The sequence below is a fragment of the Pleuronectes platessa genome, chromosome 2 (genome assembly GCF_947347685.1).
Source record: "Pleuronectes platessa chromosome 2, fPlePla1.1, whole genome shotgun sequence".
Classification (NCBI taxonomy): domain Eukaryota; kingdom Metazoa; phylum Chordata; class Actinopteri; order Pleuronectiformes; family Pleuronectidae; genus Pleuronectes; species Pleuronectes platessa.
Window position 1 is genome coordinate 11,854,207 of NC_070627.1, and position 18,741 is coordinate 11,872,947.

An 18,741-nucleotide genomic window follows, 5' to 3' on the forward strand; every position below is an offset into this window, starting at 1 on the left:
TTAAGAATGATTTGCATTTGTTTGAGTCGTTTATCACACTGTGATCTTGGCTGTACCTCAGGTCGAGGTATCATGTGAAAATAAATTGAAGTGTTAGAAGATTAGACAACATTTCTTTACTGGTTCAGGACTGTTCGGCTGTTTGACCCATTTCAAAAAGCTCCAAATGTGTCAGAGCCTCTTATTCCAGAATTCACGATTTTCATCTTCCCATGTTATCCTCTGCTGCTGAGTTGTTAAAGTGTTGTTTATGTTGGTGATTAAATCGTCCAAGAAGGAAATAAGTAGTTTTTAAGGTCATCAGCTGCTGTTAACTTGTACCGAGTCACATTTATTGTAAAATTCATTCATCATTCAGCTTTACAGGAAACATTAGTTTGTTGGCAAAGAGCACCGAGTAGATTTCCAAGAAACTTAGTGAAAAGTTGCGGTGTGGTTCAGCACACCGCGACTCTGAGAAGATCCAGTTTAGGGGGAGATCCAGAATTTTTAGTGAGACGGTCTGTTTCACTGATTTCCTAGGGAATCATTTATGCCTCTTGATTTTAGAACCATCTGACATGTTCAGGAGACTGATATTTGAGTGTAGACAATTTGATGCAGATCCTAAACAAAAATCCATATCTGCTCACGTTTAATATGGTTTGATAAGAGGACTGGTAGACAGAGGTAAACACCCTATTCTAGTTTCATGGTTTAATATCCAATGGTGTTGCCTGGATTAGTACTACTTGTTGGGGGAGATTTATATAGTAAGTATTACTTCATGTTTTAATTTTTCCTGAGACAATTAATGACATTTATTACATCTCTACTTAATAAGGACACATGTACATTTGTGCAACCTGGGATTTATTTTATTATACTAGACATACTCTTTAAGACTTGAACTGACAGAAAACTCCTCAGTGGACACAAAGGATGAGGCTACTGTTCATAGACCATCTTTACAAAACTATTATCCAAAAAGAGAAGTACCAGGTGTCAACTGACTAGTATCTGCAGAAAAACAATGTGCGAGCTTAACAGATGATCTCCAGACTGACGAGGTTTCGACTTCCATCGATGGAAACACTGACAGTGAAGTGACGGTGCAACAGGCTGGGGTTTCCTACTTGTTTTCTACACAAAATGTAACATGAATGACACCTGATTGTTTTCATTTGAGTGGGATATAAAACAACACGTGTCTAAGCTCTGTCACAGGGACGAGCGACCGATTCATGGAGGGCGTTTGTGTGTTCATAACCCATTATGACACATGGTGGCCCATCCCTGATCCGGCAGTTCCAGTCGTTATTCCGGTTTATTACAAACACAGCAAACCCTCAATTCCTTTTTTTTGTAACGTCCGGATGTTTTTGTGTCATGAAAAAAAACGTCATGCGATAATTAGTCTGAGAAAAGTAGTTTAAATAAATTTGTCCTCCTCTTAACTTACACCAGAAACAGACAATGACTCGTTAATAGCATATGAACGCTCCGTCGTCTGTTTGATACATTCACTGTCCGTGAGGAGGATTTCTCTCATGTCGCAGTAATAAAACAATATAAAAACATTTAAATATCATTGCAGTTGTATTCGACCACAGTTCAATTTAAAACAAACTAATGCGGTTTTGCCCCCGACTGTTTCGTATCGAAAGCAGGTGATGAGGTTGCACGCTTTCTTGTTAAGGTACAGAAATAATACTAGTTTCAGAAAGATCATTCGTTCTTAAATAGTGTAAAATGTAGTGTTTGATTCCAGTAGTCTGTCCAGTCGGTCCAAACTGGGTCCAAAAATATCTTGGAACCAGTGTAGAAACTATTGTAGAGCGACTCCTATAGAAGAGTTAAGAAGCCGTTTTCTGTGGAGTCCTGCTGGTCCGATTTGCCACCTCGAGAGCTCTTGCTGGGGTTCGGGGTGGTTGAATACTTTGGGGGGTATCTGATGAAGAGACGCTCCTCCTCCTTTTTAATCCACCTCAGAAGCTTAGTGATGGCTGTGATGGCACAGGCCTTGGTCACCAGAGGACTGAAGCATGTGTACAGCTCGAATTTGCTCGTGACCTGCGGTGGAGAGGAACACAGTTAGTAAAAGAAGCTGCAACAGTTTGTGACTCACTGTGTTTACATGAATGTTAGTAGCCGGGTTACAGTCTGCCAAACAGGAAGCTGTTTTCTTACCCGTCATACAAATGAGAAACTCCCTTTCAGTTATCAAGAAACCGGAGATTTTAAACTAGATTCTGGTGGAAAATGCAGATTTAGTGGCTGCGTACGAACTTTACAGTGTTTGTTTCTAATTGGCTTTTTACAACTAAGCTTGAGGAAGAATTTACTAGGGACAAGGAAAACAGATCATTACACATCCTTGTGCTCGAGATAACCCGGTCCACTTTGCATTAATCTGTCTGAATACACTGGAAACCACCTGGCACAGCTTTGCCTTTGTTTCACAGGATCAACCAATCAGAGGTGGTCATTTCTTTTTACAGACTAGACTGGCACTGTTAAAGTCCCAAGATGCAATGAGAGCCGGAACAAGAGGGCAGAATAATTCACTGAGCCACAGAGACGTGAGTAGATGTAGATCTCTCACTCACTCTCTCACTCTCTTTCGGAGCAGGTAGGAGAGTTATTGCTCTTAAGAACCTTGTACAAATAAGTTACAGGAAAGCCTTATTATATGACAGTTATGACAAGAGTGTAAGCTTAATTAATGAGCCAATTATTAAAACGGTAGTGGAACAGAATGTCCAAACCTTTTTGACCCATATAAGTGGTTAATTGCCGTCACCCTGATCACTACAAGTGGCTTCCATTTTAACTCCATCACTGAATAACTGTAGAGCTGATAATTAATCAAACAACCAATTAGTGGTCCCAGCTTCTAAAATGTCAGGATTTTATGCTTTTTCTTGTCATATATGATCATATGATAAGACAATATAATGAGCAGATATTTTTTGTTAGAATGATATAGATTCTAGCACTCGCGTAAAAAACGAAATGAGGAATTAGATACTGCTACCACAGTTAGAGTATGACATGCTTCCAAAATGAGGGAATCAAACTACGGACCTGCTGCATCAATGTTGCAGTCCATGTACACATCTGTAAGCAGGTCCCCGAGTTCAAATAACTGTGGTGCGGGTCTAAGGTCAACTTTCTGAGCAACTGATAACCCTTGAACTGTTTTCAAACCCACCCATGTAAAGGGCAATCCAACACACACAAAGACAGGGTCCAGGAGCAGCATGTAATAACAGTAAGTCTATAATAACAGGGAGTATGAGTTCGCACGTACCCAGGCTAACAGAGTTTCTCTCTCAGCGACATGGTAGATGAGCTTGAGCGGCCGTGTGCTGCTGTGGATGCGGCTGTGCATATAACGATAAAGGTCCAGGAGCCGCATTTTCTCCTCTTCACTGCTGTACGGTGCCTCCATCTCTGGGCTGCACACGACAATCATATAGTAGAATAAAAGGTTAGAGACAGAAAAGTCATTTGAAAGTCTCTAACAAAAACACAGACAGACATGAAAGCTATGTTTCAAACTATTTGAAAAAAATGCCACATCACAGGTTCCAAAATGATCTGACAGGACACATTTTCTCTTTACATTATTCTGAACTGAGTAAATAAAACTATCATTACCATGTGAAGTATAATTACATAATTTCACCTTCGTTTTCAAGGTTTCAATTGGCTGCTGCCTGTATGTAACAGCTCAGCTCATTAGGAGATAAGCAACATGGCACGTTGGGATTAGTGGAATACAATTTACATTTCTCATAGTTTTTCCCTGTGCCCTTGTAACTGGAAGCCCGGTGCCTGAAACCCTCTGAGCTACTTAATAAACACACATGATACACAGGACACTGACATTTGTGAACAACAACCACACTAAGCTGTATTTTTTTTCTTAGAGTAAATGGCTTTCATACTTTCCTTTATATATAAAATAGGTATTCAGTAAACAAGGCCTTTTAATCTTGAGAATAATCTTTAACCACAAACACAAAACAAAAATGCCTGTAGTCACTCGGACAGTTACTACAGTAATATGGACACCACAAGACTATGGACGTCATTCAGAATAAGACATGTTTTTGTGATTAAAGTGTTAACATTAGTTGCTAATAAAATATTTAATTTATCATTACGTTAACTACGCCATTACTTCCCACAGTATTCTGCCAGATTTAAGATCACAGCCTGAAATAATTTAATGCACGGGTCATACACTTTACACGTTAATGATTGTGGCGTAGAATAGTTTGGTTTGTTTTTTTCTTTATAATTTTGCAATAGCTTAATGGCTTTTAAATTTCTATCTTCTTTATGTGCCGTCAAGCAGCTGTATGTCAATGTTGTAAGGTGCAGTGAAGATTCCAAGAGGGATGTTGTAAAGCATTTGGGACATGTCATATAGAATACTCCACATGTCCTCATTTGATTATTGCTTACTCTGAGTAAGACCATATTCAGGTTAAGGTGATGCAGAAATGCTGTCTGTATGGTAGTGTCTTATTCATATCGGTATATTGGTGTCCATGTAAATATATGACAGACACACAAACACTCTCACACACACACACACACACCTGGTGAACTGAGTGAGCTGGCGGTAGGTGTCTGGCACGTCAAAGGGCTTGTACATGAAGTGCCTGAGGTCTGAGACGCCCACCTGGCTCACGCTGTACGAATGGGCTTTGGCAATGAGGCTCAGAGCGTTCTGAGCCACCATGGCCTCCTCGATCTTCCTCTTGCAATCAGCTACGGCGTAAAAAGCCTCCTTGTCGGTCGAGAGCAGCAGCAGACAAACAGTGCATTCTGGAGGGTCCAGGTAAGAAATGTATGCATAAAAGTAACAGTCCGGGTTAAAGAGCGGGAGGCAGATGGGAGTCCAGATCTCCCCCGCCTGAAAGGCTGAGGAGGCTCCGATGAGGTTGAGCAGGAGGTGGACGTCGGCGGGCTCCAGCCTGGCGTCCTCGATGACCGTCTTCTCTTGGACGATGGTGAGCAGCTGGTTCTTGGCCACGAGGATGGAGAAAACCAGATTGGGCGTGATGGCTTTCTGCAGGATCTGGCTGAGAGAGTCCCTGAGAGAGGAGGCCAGGGGTAAGCAGTGTATTGCCGTCAGCAGGAAGCTGGGGTCCGAATCGACCAGGTTGAGGAGGCCGTCCAGGATCTTCTCGGAGCCGGCCAGGAGTCTCCTCAGGTCGTAGTTCTTCTTGTGTTCGAAGATGCGGGATATGCTGGCCTGGGTGAGCATGCTGATGATCTGATAGTACACGTAGAGGAGCTCACCGCGCAGCTGCTCCTCAGACTGACGACTGTTGGAGACGCACACCAGCACGAGGGGACCTTTCTGTAAGAACACCACAGTGTGCAGCTCTGCAGGGACGAAGAAAAACGAAAATAAGAATAACTCTAAACAAACCAGTGAATGTCAACTAATGACATTTAGTTTGTATCTTTGATAAATAAAAAGTGAAAGTAAAACAACATTGTAAATGCATTAATTTCCCTCATTGCCCATTGTCGTTAAGACTTGTTTTATTAATTTGTTATAATTAATTTGCCATTTAGAGCAAGCCAGAGCTACAGCGACCACATTCACTGATCACCCCCCCCCCTCCCCACAGCCCTCTGCAATATGTCAATACATACTCTCGTATACGCTCATGTAATAAGTTCTCATATTAGAAGCGATGGATGGGGAATCACATGAATGCTCTCACCTGAGTAGACTGAGCGGATGATATTATCTCCACTTTGGACAAAGGACACCAGCGCCATCATGACTCCCATCGTGGATGAAAGAGCCTCTTCACTACCGTATCGGGAATAGATGGGTTTGCCTGCTTCACTAAGAACAAAAACATGCTTCCTGTGCTGCCGCCAGCTGTCAGAGGTCACATCCTCGTCACGGTTAGTCATGAATGCAGGCATTTCCTGGGTGCCTGCCTCCATCAAGGGGGACGACCTTCCCTTCACACCTATACCTTGCTCCTCCAGCTTGGCCTTGGCCAGCACTGTAACGACAAACTCCCCAGAATCGCTCTGGCTATTGTCCGTGGTTGTCTGTCCGTCATCCTGAGTAACGTGCTCGGCCGTCTCGTTGGATTCATTGTCCGGACATTGTTCAGATATTTCTGTCTCCTCGGTCTCCTGGCTTTCGTCCTGGTTAGAAATGGACTCCACATCATCACTCTGCTCCTGTGCTGCCACATCCGGCAGGTGCAAGTCCGCCGGCTCCTCTTTGTCAGCGGTGGCATCTCTCCCCACCGGTTCAGGAAACATGTGATTCCCCAAGAGCGAAAGAGAAGTCGCCAAAGTGTCGGCTGGAAAGAAAACAACAAATTAAGTGATGAATAGAGCAGTGCTAAAAATGAGTGTATCTTCTGATCAGAGATGATATGGGTTATTCACCAGGAGGATTGCTCTCCGAGGGCGGATCGCAGATCTTCACTCCTTGTGTCTCTCCTTCTTGATGATTGTCCCCCTCCATGATACCATCCCAGAGGCTGGAGACAGTAAACCAAACACACTATAACCAGACAGTTGAAAACAAACTCGTACATTCCAGTGAGTGCAGCTGAACCGTGGATACAGCATGCATCTTAAGTCTCCTATGAATAGGAACACTCATGATGGAGCGGTCACATGATGACAGAGAATAACCGGTTACAGGGAGAAATGCGAGATGCGGAGCGGACTGAGGAATTTAAACCAGCAGCCTGGTTCATGCCTCACTGCAGCTCCACGACCGCCGGGTGGGAGGGAACTCCGCGTCCCGGCGCTGGGGAGCTAACCTCTGTTGATTAATAGGTTAACTCACTTACGAAGCTAACAGACGGCGGCGCGCGGGTTAGCAAACAATGTGGAGATCTCACTTTTTGCAGTATCCCGGATGTTTTCACAGTGACTCAGTAGATGCTAGCTGTATTTGCTTGGTTAGCCCTGGCTGCTAACGAAGCGACACACACACAAACAGATCGATTTCATGGCCTCGGCTTAACACTTGAGCGACGCTGGAGCGAACCGAGGTTAAACCAGCGCGAGACAGACGAAGTCACGTCGTCACACTTACGCGTGTTCTCGTCCCGGTTCAAAGCGTCGTGTTGAATGTCTACTTCGCTGCGGTCACTTCGGTCGGCATCCCGGTGTCAGACGAGCTGTCAGCAACGAGAGGCAGAAAACAAACGCTCCTCTTAGCGCCGCTGAACATCCGGAATCTCTCATGACAAGCGCGGTCGACCAATCAGGAGGCCCGCCGGACTGCCGCTCGTTCCGCCCCTTCTGGGTACAGTTCCAGCCCTGTAATCTGAATATTAGAAATACTCCGTGTGTTTTTTTTATACTGATGACAGTTGAGAATGGCTTGTTCTGTCCTTATGTATGTTTGTGGGGGCAAGATGAATACGTTTTGCACACAGAGTTAATATCTGCGTACTAAAGACATCCTGATGCTTTGAAGACAACATTACGTTGCGTTTATTGCTAATTGTCAATTTCTCAAGTTTTATGATGATTTCTTTAACGGTTTGTATTGAGCTGGGTTACAGAGTTTTTACTTTTCAAAATGTGTTAACTTGGGTCCGAGGATTGTGTTGGTGGCTACTAGACACATCTCTGAAATAGCCAAAGTGCAATGTATGAAAAAATGGCACCAGTTAAGTAAATTATTCAACTTTATATTCAAACCACATCTGTGAAAGGTCACAAAGCAAATTCAGGTTAATTTTATGAAAAACATTGACGATAAAATCCTCATTGCAGACAAACCAGGTAGGATGAACACACATTTTCATGATTCATTTCACCACAGACTGTTTATAAAAAGCTCTCCACTTAACGTCCATCACACAATAAAGCAACACTAAAAAATGCCAGAGGAATGATTCTTTCATCACGAAAAAGTAATGTTTATTTATTAATTTGTTTTTTTAATTTTATATAATTTCAGCTCAACAGAATAGATAGACAACCTGATCCACACTCCATACCAGCTGGTGGCGGTAATGCGCCAAATGGTTGCTTGACAACCGCCGATAAAACCCAAAACAACAACAAGAGGAAGAACTAAAGATGGCTACCAGGTTATCTAATGCAAGTTGGCCACAGCGACGTTTCCAGTTGTTTTAAATAACTCCGGACACAAAGCCCAGTTGGTTGGTCTTCACCTTCGTTAGCTGGACAGCCTGACACGATGGAGGAACCGTGGGACTTTGAGTTCTTGTCCCGCATCGCTGACAGCTGTCTGTCGTTCCTCACCGAGTTCGTGGACGACTGGCTCGCCAACGACATGAGAGTTTGCATATTCAAGATCTTACTCAGCTGGTTGATTGTCAGTCTCATCGCCATTCACTTTGCGTGGAAAGTCTACGGGAACACGGTAAACGACATGTATTACCGACAAGGTGAGTGTTTCTGTCTGTGTCCGCGTCGCTGGACGAGTGTTAGCCACGTTAGCTTCACCTGTGTGTTTGTGTTGAAGGGACCGGACAGAACGGAGGGACCCCGGACACAGCCTCGCACCTGAGGGGATGGTAGGTGACCCCGCGTCCTGTGGCTCCAGGCTGGACACCCCACCTGACTCCCACTGTCACGTACTCTCACCGGCTTCACTTGCATTAGTGCAGTCTGAGCTCTTTAGCCTGCTTTTATTATATTATATTATATCATATTATTACACATTTGTCTCTTATTGTGAAAATCGTCCATTTACGATATCAGTAAAGAACATGAGCATGTATATATATACATGCTCATGTTCTTTAAGTAAACCAGACCTGTCCATCTTATTTTATACCAATAAGATCTTTTATGGGAGAGGGATACTGGGTTACATCATTGAGTTGAGACTAAACTGAACTAAACTGATAATTTATCATAATAACAACAATGATTAACTTTATTCATAAAGCACCTTTTAAAACAAGGCTACAAGGTGCTTTACATGTTTAAATTGTTTTTTTAATGGAAATCAAACTATTAAAGCAATTTGAAGATCACACAGCATGAGAGCACAGATTCAGAGCTATACAATGTTACCCATGAAGAAAATAGACTGTAAGACCAGAACTAGGCAAAAACACTCCTACAAAATGTGTCCTAGAGAGATTTAAAAGAGGACGATAAGAGAATCTCCTCAGGGAGATGGTTCCAAAGACAGAAAAGTATTGGACACCCACGGTCCTCAGCTGGTGTCAAAAGAACTGAAATGTTAGTGGTTGAAAGTCCAGGAAGGGCCTTTTAAAGTCAGCAAGTCAGCCGTAGTACCAATTTTGATGAGGGTGGTTAACTTGTGTTGTAGATTTTTTTTTTTGTCCTACTTTAATTGCATTACTCTTGAGCTAGTTATTATTTTGTTAGTAATACCATTCTTGTATATTTGCAGGGAAAGCAAAGCCAGGGATACTTTGAAGACGCATCGAGATTAACAGGACAATTGACTTTGGACTTTATACAAGTGAGACCTGGACAATTAAATCCCTTCAGAGACATCCATTGCACCCACGACTCTGGACAAACTTAATCTTCAGTGCACTCAAGATGGATGCACCATCTGGCGTCTGCCTGAAGAAACATGTGACCATGCATACCAACAGTCTGACACTGATATGCACTAAACTGACCATGCAGTGCTGTATGATATTTATTTCAGTCTGTTGTCTCTGGTCAGTGAACATATTTTATTCTGCATAAAAGCTTGTTTTTCTTTCAAGAGGCCTCAGTTCAAGTGACAAACATATTGATGTTTACTCATGAATTCAGAAGATTTTGATAGTAGACATGACTTTTTCCCTTCTGAGACCACAAGCAAGAAAGAAAGAATTGTACTTGATTTGAATTGTGTATGGAAGGAAGACGTACAGTATTATTAGAAGTCACAACACACAAGATCATGATGACAGATTTTTTTAAATTATAGTAAGGCTGAAAAACTCTGCAGAGGCAAGTGACTGATGAGAGTGCGTGATTTGCATGTGTGTAGTTACTGATTAGAAAGGTTCTTTGCAGTGGGCATTTTAATCATTTAATTTATAAATAATGCATTTGGTCTTTATGAAGGCGGGTCCATGAAAATCAGATCATCTTTTCTCTTCAATGATTTTTGGTTACTTAAAGGTTCAGTGTGTAGAATTAGTGACATCTAGTGGTGAGGTTGCATGTTGCCGCTCAATATCCTTCAACTCCTTCGAAACATGAGCATGTGGAAGCCTTCAGTTGCCATAATAACTCAATGTGTTTAGTTGGGACTACTGTAAAAAAATTACATTTGCAGCCTCCATAGAGAGAAACTGCTCCTGATGTAAAAGTATCTAAATATAAAGGACCCATTCTAGTGTAAAGAAAACAAGTCTTACAATTTAGATTTAACACACCAGTGAAAACATCACAAGGATTATTTTATATTCAATTTATGCCAATAGATCCCTCTCACCTAAATCTTACACACTGAACCTTTAACAACAGCTGTTAACCATAACGAGTGCACTTAATAAGAACAAAGTTTTTGATTTTTTTTTTTTTACCACCGTTGTCAGAGGAAAATGTAATCGATTAAAAATAAGTGGAGTATAATTATACATTTATCTCTCATATGATATCTAAGATTTTTAATAACCATCGTCTTTGTGTATTCTTGATGTGATCGATGACGTTATCTTCTGCATTTGAACGGACAAACAGCCGGTTAATCCGTTTTTTGGAGAAAGGACGAAAGAACCTTCGCAAGAATTCCAACAAAATACAAATAAGAGAAAAGGCACAAGATTTCCAAGGTAACTTTATTTTTGCAGTGGTTCACACTGTTTCTGTCACTGTGGATATTGAGAAGGGAGACAGTAATAACAGCAGCTTTGTCCAGATACTTTGCACTTTTTCTTATTTCAATAATCGTTGGAAAAGGTGTGTTGAAGGGATGCATCTCCACAGGTGGGTTGTGTTGTTAGAAAGTAAACATAGAAAGTATGGCTAAACTGCTGTAGTCTGCAAGAAAATTGACTTTAGAGATTTATTTTTAAGTCAGAAATGGCGACATGACATGGTGTACCCAGTTCTGCTCTGCCCGCCACCTTCAAAATGGTAATATAGGCAGAGATATTGGATGGACGGAAGGATTCTTAGGTCAGTCAGACCTTATAGCCAAAGCTAAAACTACAACAATTGCCTTAACAAAACAGTGTTCTTAAATGGCCAGGTCCATGATGTCCAGAACTCAGTCCAGTCTTGCAGGATTTGAACATTTCTCCTTCCCCGTGTTTTCTAAATGTTGCTTGAACTTGGCTCATATCTTATCCTTAGACCAAGGTTCGTGTAAATTCATCAATAGTAGTTCTTGTGTAATCCTGCTGACAAACAAACAAACCAACAAATGAATAGGTTATGAAACTAAAACATAAACAGGCACATAAATTATCTTTTTATTCAGATCCATCCTCAGAGTTAGTCTTTGTTAATGGGAATTGGTGGAATAAACAGCATGTGCACATCCATCACATTGGTGCAAGTCAGACCAGGTACAAGTAAACGTTGCCCGTTAGAAAGACGTGAAAAGAACGTATAAGAATCGTTGTTGCTAAGGGAGTTGTTGATGTCCAGCCCCTGTGCTTGTGCTTCTTCATACAACCCCCCATCAGTAACGGCCCCTGCTGCCTCAGTGGGCCCATCTTGGCCATCGGTTCCACCACTAAGGAAGACCGGACCATTAGGGGGCAGCTGCATGCCTCTCATCTCCAGGCCGACTCGCAGTGCCAGCTCCTGGTTGCGTCCACCTCGACCCTTTCCTGTCAGCTCTACAGTGGGCTCACCTCCAGCTAGGAGACACGTGTAACCCCATCCCTCCGTGCGCCCTTCACCCAAGACCTGCATGGTACGGCACAGGTCCCAGCTCTCCACACCTACTTCGGGCCCCAGCTTCAGCACCTCAGCGGCGATCTCGGGAGGAGGTTCCTCTGGAGAACACGCAAAGCGGGCCAGGAGGCCGTAGAGTCTGGAGACTGACCTCACATCACCGCACACTCCCAGAGACAGAACAACAGGGCGGAAACCCAGCTCTCGGGCACGGAGTCCTGCGCTCTTGAGGGCGATGCCGTTGGAGCCAATCACGACGTTGAGAACATTTTCTGCCATGTCCGTTTTATCCTTATCATCCTTCAGTCTGGGATTCGGTCTCCCAAGGACCTCCTTCACCGATGCTGGTATAGAGTTCAACAGCTTGTACCGTTCAAGGACTGACAAAACCTCCTCAGGCCACACCTCACTGCAGACTGTGGGACCGCTGGCTATCAGGTCCACAGGATCTCCGATCACATCTGACAGTATCAGCGCGACCACCTGTGACGTGATCAGAAATGTGATATTCAAAGTGCAATGCTGGAATCGCTTCTTAACAATGAACAGCAGTGTCAAGACTAACAGCATGTTACCTGTGCAGGATGAGCATAATGTGCAAGTCCTCCACCCTTTAAGAAGGACAGGGCTCGACGCACAGTGTTCAGCTCTTGAATTGTGGCCCCGGCTGCTGCAAGTCTGCGGGTAACATCCAGTTTCTCTTGCAACACGATTGGTGGGATGGGTGCAGGTAATAGCGCAGAGCCTCCGCCTGAAAGGAATGGAACCCCCTCTTGCTAAATGTACATATTGTGTAAAGAATAAGCAACAAGAGAAGAGATGTATTCACCTGAGATCAGCACAAGTAGCAGGTCTTCCTCTGTCAGCTCACTGGCTAATTGCTTGATTCTCTCTGCTGCTCTCTGGGCGTCAGTGTCTGGCAGGTTGTGCTTGGCTCCCTCCATTACTTTGATGCGACTGTTTTCTTTTAACAACAGATGTCTGTGATGGAAATGAAAAGAGGAAATACACTTGATCTGGTTTGATTTGATATTTGATGTTTACCTTTGAAGGTTATGCTTACTGTTTCCCATGCTGCTGTAACGTCTGCTGAATCCCATGGGGGACACTTATGACTCCTTCCACCAAATGATCCCCCACAATCCTCTCCGCCTCCGCAGCCATTCCCATCACAGCTTTTCCGAATCCCACCAAGTGCAGGTTGTGTTTGAGTGTGAATTTTTGGCCATTGATGATGACGGAGTCCCCTTTGCGCTCTATACTCTGCCGGACCACAGCATCCGGCTGCACCGCCTCCACTGCAGCTGCAAACACTTGGCGTGCCCTCGAGTCCATTGACATTGTGCACAGCGTAGGTTTCCTCCAACCCACGAGGGCCAGCAAAGGCTGAGGCCGCACCAGGGAAAGAAAACGTGCCATGAACAGTTCACTGGCCTCGAGCACAAACGGACTGAGGGGTGAAAAACTGCAAACAGATTATTAAAAAAATTGACCACACTTATATATCATATTAGTATACATCATATTCTACAGCTACTGATCATTTGTTTGGTTGAAGGTCACTTTAAACTCTTGAGTCGACATAGAAGAAACTTCTAAAACATAAAATTCTTTATTTTACACATCGTCCATGAATCTAAACATTTCAAGGCAGAAACTAATAGCATGGACTCAAAGTTTATTCTGTAATTGCACTAATACTTTGCTTTGCTTGTAAGGTGCACTAGATAATAGAATTGTTCCAACACCACATTTCTGATTCCTGAAATCAGCTGATATGAGTTCAGATCTAATCCCAGTGCAATAAAACAATAACTTATATAAAGTATTCTATATTTCAGCTTTATGCTCCTGTATGGAAGTGAATGTTGTACAACCTGACTCAGGTTTAACATAGACAAACTCGTATCATCTAGTCAGTCATGACTGAAAAAGAAGACAGTAACAAATATAAAAACAAAAGATACACCACGGTTACTTCTTTAAAATAGCTGTTGAAGTGCAGTCACCGTTTAGACAAATAACTTGATAAGTTTGACAGAATAAAACTTTCAAACTAAATAGATCTAGGAATAAATACGCATTCATTTCAAAGTGTTCACATGCAGCCACAGCAGCTTTGTTACTGTCTCAGTGACTTTACAAAACAACAACAGATCCAGCTCCAGTACCGTGGCTCTATGTGTTCCACAGAAATCCCACGTTTTAAAACACCGACAGAGGCTGGCCGTCCAGAGCAATGAGCCCGACATGTTTCTTGGTTTCCTCTCCTTGTTTGTTTGTTTCTTTCTAGCTGTCTATGACGGGTTCACCGAGTTGTTTGTAGCGTCACTGGCTAAAGCTAAACTAGCGGAAATCTCTTCTTCTTCTTCTTCTTCTTCGCCGCCGCTCGGGCAAGTGCTGGGTTTTCAAGCGGTGAAGAAGAAGATATGCTGGAGTAGAGTATGGCTGTTTTATCTGACGGAAACTTAAATACTTCATAATATGTATTATGTATTCATATAAGACCTTTTACAGACACATGATGTTAATCTCTGTATCGAATAAATTCCTCATTAAAATAAAATCAGAGAAGATTAGTTGAAAGCAGTAGGCATACTTAGTTTTTACCTCTGCTATGAATTACATATTAGGGGTTAAATTACTTATCAGGTAAAAACAGAGATGGAATAATATATTAATTTTAATATATACATTTTATTCAATGGAAACAATTATATACATCTATACAACATGATATGAGGGTCAGAGATACACATAATATTTGAAGTACTCTCAAAAGCAACATTTAAATAATAAAGATGTAAAATGGGAGTGGTACATATATAGATTTGCATAGGAACAAACAGTTTGAACAGTATCAGAGACATTACTAAAAGCCTGCACTGGAACATCTCCACTGATGAGGTGAGATAAGATCATAAAGCACATTAATCATCAACTTGAGTAAAACATGTATCAGAGGATTGCAGCCCCAAGAGATCTGTATTGGCCACAAGAAAACTATACTTAAATAGTACTAACATAATTCAATCAATGGCAATAGGCTGAAAGGAAATGTCAAGACATTTGCCTGGTGATTCTGGTTATATCAACCAAACCCTCACTTAGCTTGCCTCAAATGACTTAACACATTTCCCATCAAACTTTGCTTCCTGACGACTGGTGCAGCCTACCTGTTGGGTTGTAAATGGGATTAAAGCCTGTGGATTTCACTGGACGTCTGATATGTTTGCTCCAACTCTGCAGTCAGGCAGCAAAGCGAAAAATGTGTGCAGACTCTGACTGGGTATGTGTACCCTGTGTGTAATAATTGACTCGAATGGACCACAGAATACATGAAGCACTGTGGTCACTCCGCCGCTTCGGTCTCTTTAGTTTAACTTTTTTTGGGCCAATTACTAATCGAGGACAAAAAAAGGACAGTGATACCAGAAGCGGGTTCAGTGCTGTTGTGTGAACACAGTGGTACAATTCATGTGCACAGAGTCTGACAGACTTTGGATCCATTCATGCTGAGGCACAGTTCAAAGGGGGCACAACGTAAAGCTGGTTCACGCTGAACTCATGTGCACAGTGGATGTAGGTGTTTTTCTCAGAACTACACATGGGGCTCAGTGAGGTGGTTCTTAAGTTTATGACGGCTGAGAGTATGACTCTCACATGTGATAGCAGGTATTCAAGTGTATTTGATTTAATTCATTCATCAACGACAACTGATAAAGAATTTGGAGGTTCACTTTATGTATTTGATTATTTCAAGTCAGGAACTTTTAGTTTGTTTGTTACCTGCACAAGAGAGGTTATGATTTTATGACTGTTAGCAGGATAACACAAATATTACTTGATCAATTTCAAAAGATTTTTATGGAGAGGAAGGAAATTGCTTTGACAGCAAAGCAAGAAAAGTAAATATAAGAGAAAAGATAATTATGACACATTTTATTTATCAATAATAATGACAAATAAAACTTAATAAAATTAAATTGATTATTATTATTATTTCAACTCCTATTTTTGTATTATTTCAACTCCTATACCTTTATCATCCATATTGTGGGCTGGGGGACAGGAAAGGAAAATCTGTTTTCTGGGTTATGTAATACTACAAAAACAGAAAATACCCTGTGTACTACTGTTGTACATGTGTACAACATAGTACTGTATTTTCTTTGATGAAAAGTTTACCGATGGTATTATGTTGGATTATGTCAATTTTTTAAATATTTTTAATTGTTTTAGGGGGGCTCAGATTGGAAATCCAATTGTTGTTGTTATTATAACAGTTTTATTTATTTAAACAAGTATTATGTCGTCTTGATCAGGTTCCTGGAAATGGATCATTGCTTCATGTGGGGTTCTACTACTGATCGTCATTCCTTTGACTGTTTGGCTCGTTTGTCACTACAGGTTAGTATTTATAAAATCTTCATCCGTCTTGACTTCCTACTTTCTACTGCATGAACGACAAGCCCAACAGGTGGTGAAGTAAATGATTCACTGCCTGTTGTATTTTCTTGAAGGTACCAGAAGTTCTGCACTTGGAGCTGCTGGCCTGTTTCCAAACAGGAAGTTCCAGCAGGGGTGCTTCCTGCCACCAAGTTGGATGTGACGGAGGTGCAGTGGGACCTGTCCTGGATGGAGATGTCCAACCTGTTGGAAAAGGATTCTTATTGTGGCACTTAAAGGGAAACTCTCTTCTGAAGCCCAGAGAAAGTATTAACTATTGGGTCAAACCTATGAGAAAGCTGAGTAGTGCTGCAATGTGCTTTGATGGTCAGATGTCAAAATAGTGCTGCCTGATATATTTTTGAATTGAATTAAATGAGATGTTTAGGATTTATAAGGATGACTACATTTGCTGATGGTGCAGATTTGATAGCTTCCAATACAAATGTTATTGTTTCAGTTGTCACATTTGTCAATGTCAATACTTTTGCACATTTAAACGTCTCTCCTTTGAGTACATTTTGAAACTAAGAATCGTATTTTTTATATCTTATTATCTAATTATTAATATAATTGACTGTTCTAAATCATTTTACATGTATCATTTCTCCTGTGTTTGTTCGAGGTTCCATGTTGTTTGCTCCCTTTGAATCATTATTTGCTATTTCTTGTCGTCTGAAGTTATAAAAGTCATGGAAATCGTCGTGCTTGTTTTATATCTTTTAAGGCAGAACAAACAACTACCAAGAAACTAAAAATAACTATAAAGATTAACCAAACAAATACAATTTGACACAAATCCACTGCAAACAGACAAAAAAAAGACTAAGAGACACAAAACAAGTCTGAAGTGGCACAAAATGGCTGGGTTGTATAATGTTCACATGTTTGTTTGTGATGAAATACTGCGACTAAGAGTTACACGACGAAATGAATAATAGAAAAGGAAATGAAACAAAATACATTTTCTACCATGACACAATGTGTATGTGTATGTATGTATACATGCATATGTATATGTATATAAACATATATGTATATATATATATAATGTTGTAATTGTATAATATAATATAATTGTACAATATAATTGTATATATATATATATATATATAATACTAAGACAAGAAGGTGATAAGGCAGGAGCCATTAAAAAATTAAAGATCAGATGCTGCAAGAATGACGCAATGAAAAGTCCACCAAAGTGAAACGTCCTGTTTTTATTTACCGAAATAAATGATCGCAAAACTTCCTCATCAGTAGGTGGTTCTATCACCATAGCAACCAGATGCTAAGATTTGAAATAGAAGATTATTTTGATTGACAGGGACACTCTCCCAATACCTCCTTTGATGCTTTGATGAACAGCATCAAAGTTGGTATTTTGATATGAGACCTCTGATTGGCTGTTGATTGCTTTAAATACTGTTAAAGTTTAAGACAGTTGCTATTGCACTCTGACCTTGACTGAGGTAAGTCATGTCTCACTCTCTCTCTGTATTTACCCAGCATGCTAACCAATACAATTCAGGCTCATTATTCAAGTTTGAAATTAACCACTGTATAACATGAAGCTTCTGCTGTTACATGTTGATTTTGTGCTGTTTTCTGTTGCTTTTATGACAAATGTGAAAATATTGTTGCTGGCTTCTTTTGTGTTTTCTGCTGCTTATCTTAATGGGTGATATGTGTTAACATAATGCTAAGTAGTGTTAGGTCGCCGAGGCCAGGCAGAGCGAGGCATTGTGGACAAAACACCTGTAGCACCAGGAAATGTTCCCATTTCACAGCTTATTCTACCAAACGATGTGTTTTGTAACATTGGGAAGATTAACCTTGGTGTTTAACTTTAGTATTTAAGACAAGGTAAAAAAACAACAGTTTCCATCAACGCCAATCCAATTCAGATTCAAATTCAAATCAAAGGGGCTTGGTGCCATGGTGATTGATGAGGGAAGTTTTATTTAAAAAAAAATGTACTGATGATTTTTCGGTTAATGTGTAGTTTGAATGTGTTGAAGGACAAGTTGACGGAAGCTTAAGCTAATGCTAGGAGCACATGACATGAGGTGTGTAGCTCCTTTAAGGAAAAAAACAATCCCTCTCTATTGGGTCTAATGTTATTTCAGAGAAAACTTTTCTGGAAGGAGCATCACCTTGCATAACTTGCTCACCCGGTCCAATTTTTTTACTCTCACAAATTTATAATATATCTGTGTGTCCGGCAAAGTCTTGGAATTCTCACGATGTCTTTATTTCACAGATAGGACTTATAGTTTCTGAATTATAGTTGTTTGAGTGGTGCACTCAGAGTTTAGATTTCTCTCTTCCCAGTGAGGAGAGAGCAGGTGCATTCAGTTGAGTTTCCATGGCAACCAGATACACACGTAGCAGGAGGGGAGGGGAGTCTCTCTCTCTCTCTCTCTCTCTCTCTCTCTC

At 41.2% G+C, this 18,741-nt stretch overlaps 3 protein-coding genes across 4 annotated transcripts; 1 reads left to right on the plus strand and 2 right to left on the minus strand.

Moving 5' to 3' along the window:
- Positions 1 to 835: 835 nt before the first annotated feature.
- Positions 836 to 7,233, minus strand: LOC128450999 (vacuolar fusion protein MON1 homolog B). The gene is made up of 6 exons (XM_053434772.1): positions 7,085 to 7,233; positions 6,424 to 6,518; positions 5,733 to 6,335; positions 4,593 to 5,385; positions 3,293 to 3,440; positions 836 to 2,052 (listed from the first exon to the last, which is right to left on the minus strand). The coding sequence occupies exons 2-6, from the start codon at positions 6,500 to 6,502 to the stop codon at positions 1,825 to 1,827; spliced, it is 1,851 nt and encodes a 616-aa protein (XP_053290747.1). The 5' UTR covers positions 6,503 to 6,518; positions 7,085 to 7,233; the 3' UTR covers positions 836 to 1,824.
- An 813-nt stretch (positions 7,234 to 8,046) lies between these two features.
- On the plus strand, positions 8,047 to 10,639 carry tcta (T cell leukemia translocation altered). The gene is made up of 3 exons (XM_053434808.1): positions 8,047 to 8,414; positions 8,492 to 8,543; positions 9,395 to 10,639. The coding sequence occupies exons 1-3, from the start codon at positions 8,204 to 8,206 to the stop codon at positions 9,435 to 9,437; spliced, it is 306 nt and encodes a 101-aa protein (XP_053290783.1). The 5' UTR covers positions 8,047 to 8,203; the 3' UTR covers positions 9,438 to 10,639.
- Positions 10,640 to 10,768: 129 nt separating this feature from the next.
- glyctk (glycerate kinase) lies at positions 10,769 to 15,190 on the minus strand. 2 transcript variants are annotated; one of them, XM_053434783.1, is made up of 5 exons: positions 15,030 to 15,190; positions 12,917 to 13,303; positions 12,683 to 12,834; positions 12,429 to 12,604; positions 10,769 to 12,336 (listed from the first exon to the last, which is right to left on the minus strand). In XM_053434783.1, the coding sequence occupies exons 2-5, from the start codon at positions 13,270 to 13,272 to the stop codon at positions 11,446 to 11,448; spliced, it is 1,575 nt and encodes a 524-aa protein (XP_053290758.1). In that variant the 5' UTR covers positions 13,273 to 13,303; positions 15,030 to 15,190; the 3' UTR covers positions 10,769 to 11,445. The 2 variants fall into 2 exon arrangements, with proteins under 2 accessions (XP_053290758.1, XP_053290764.1); XM_053434789.1 differs by lacking the exon at positions 15,030 to 15,190 and adding an exon at positions 14,025 to 14,243.
- Positions 15,191 to 18,741: the final 3,551 nt, after the last annotated feature.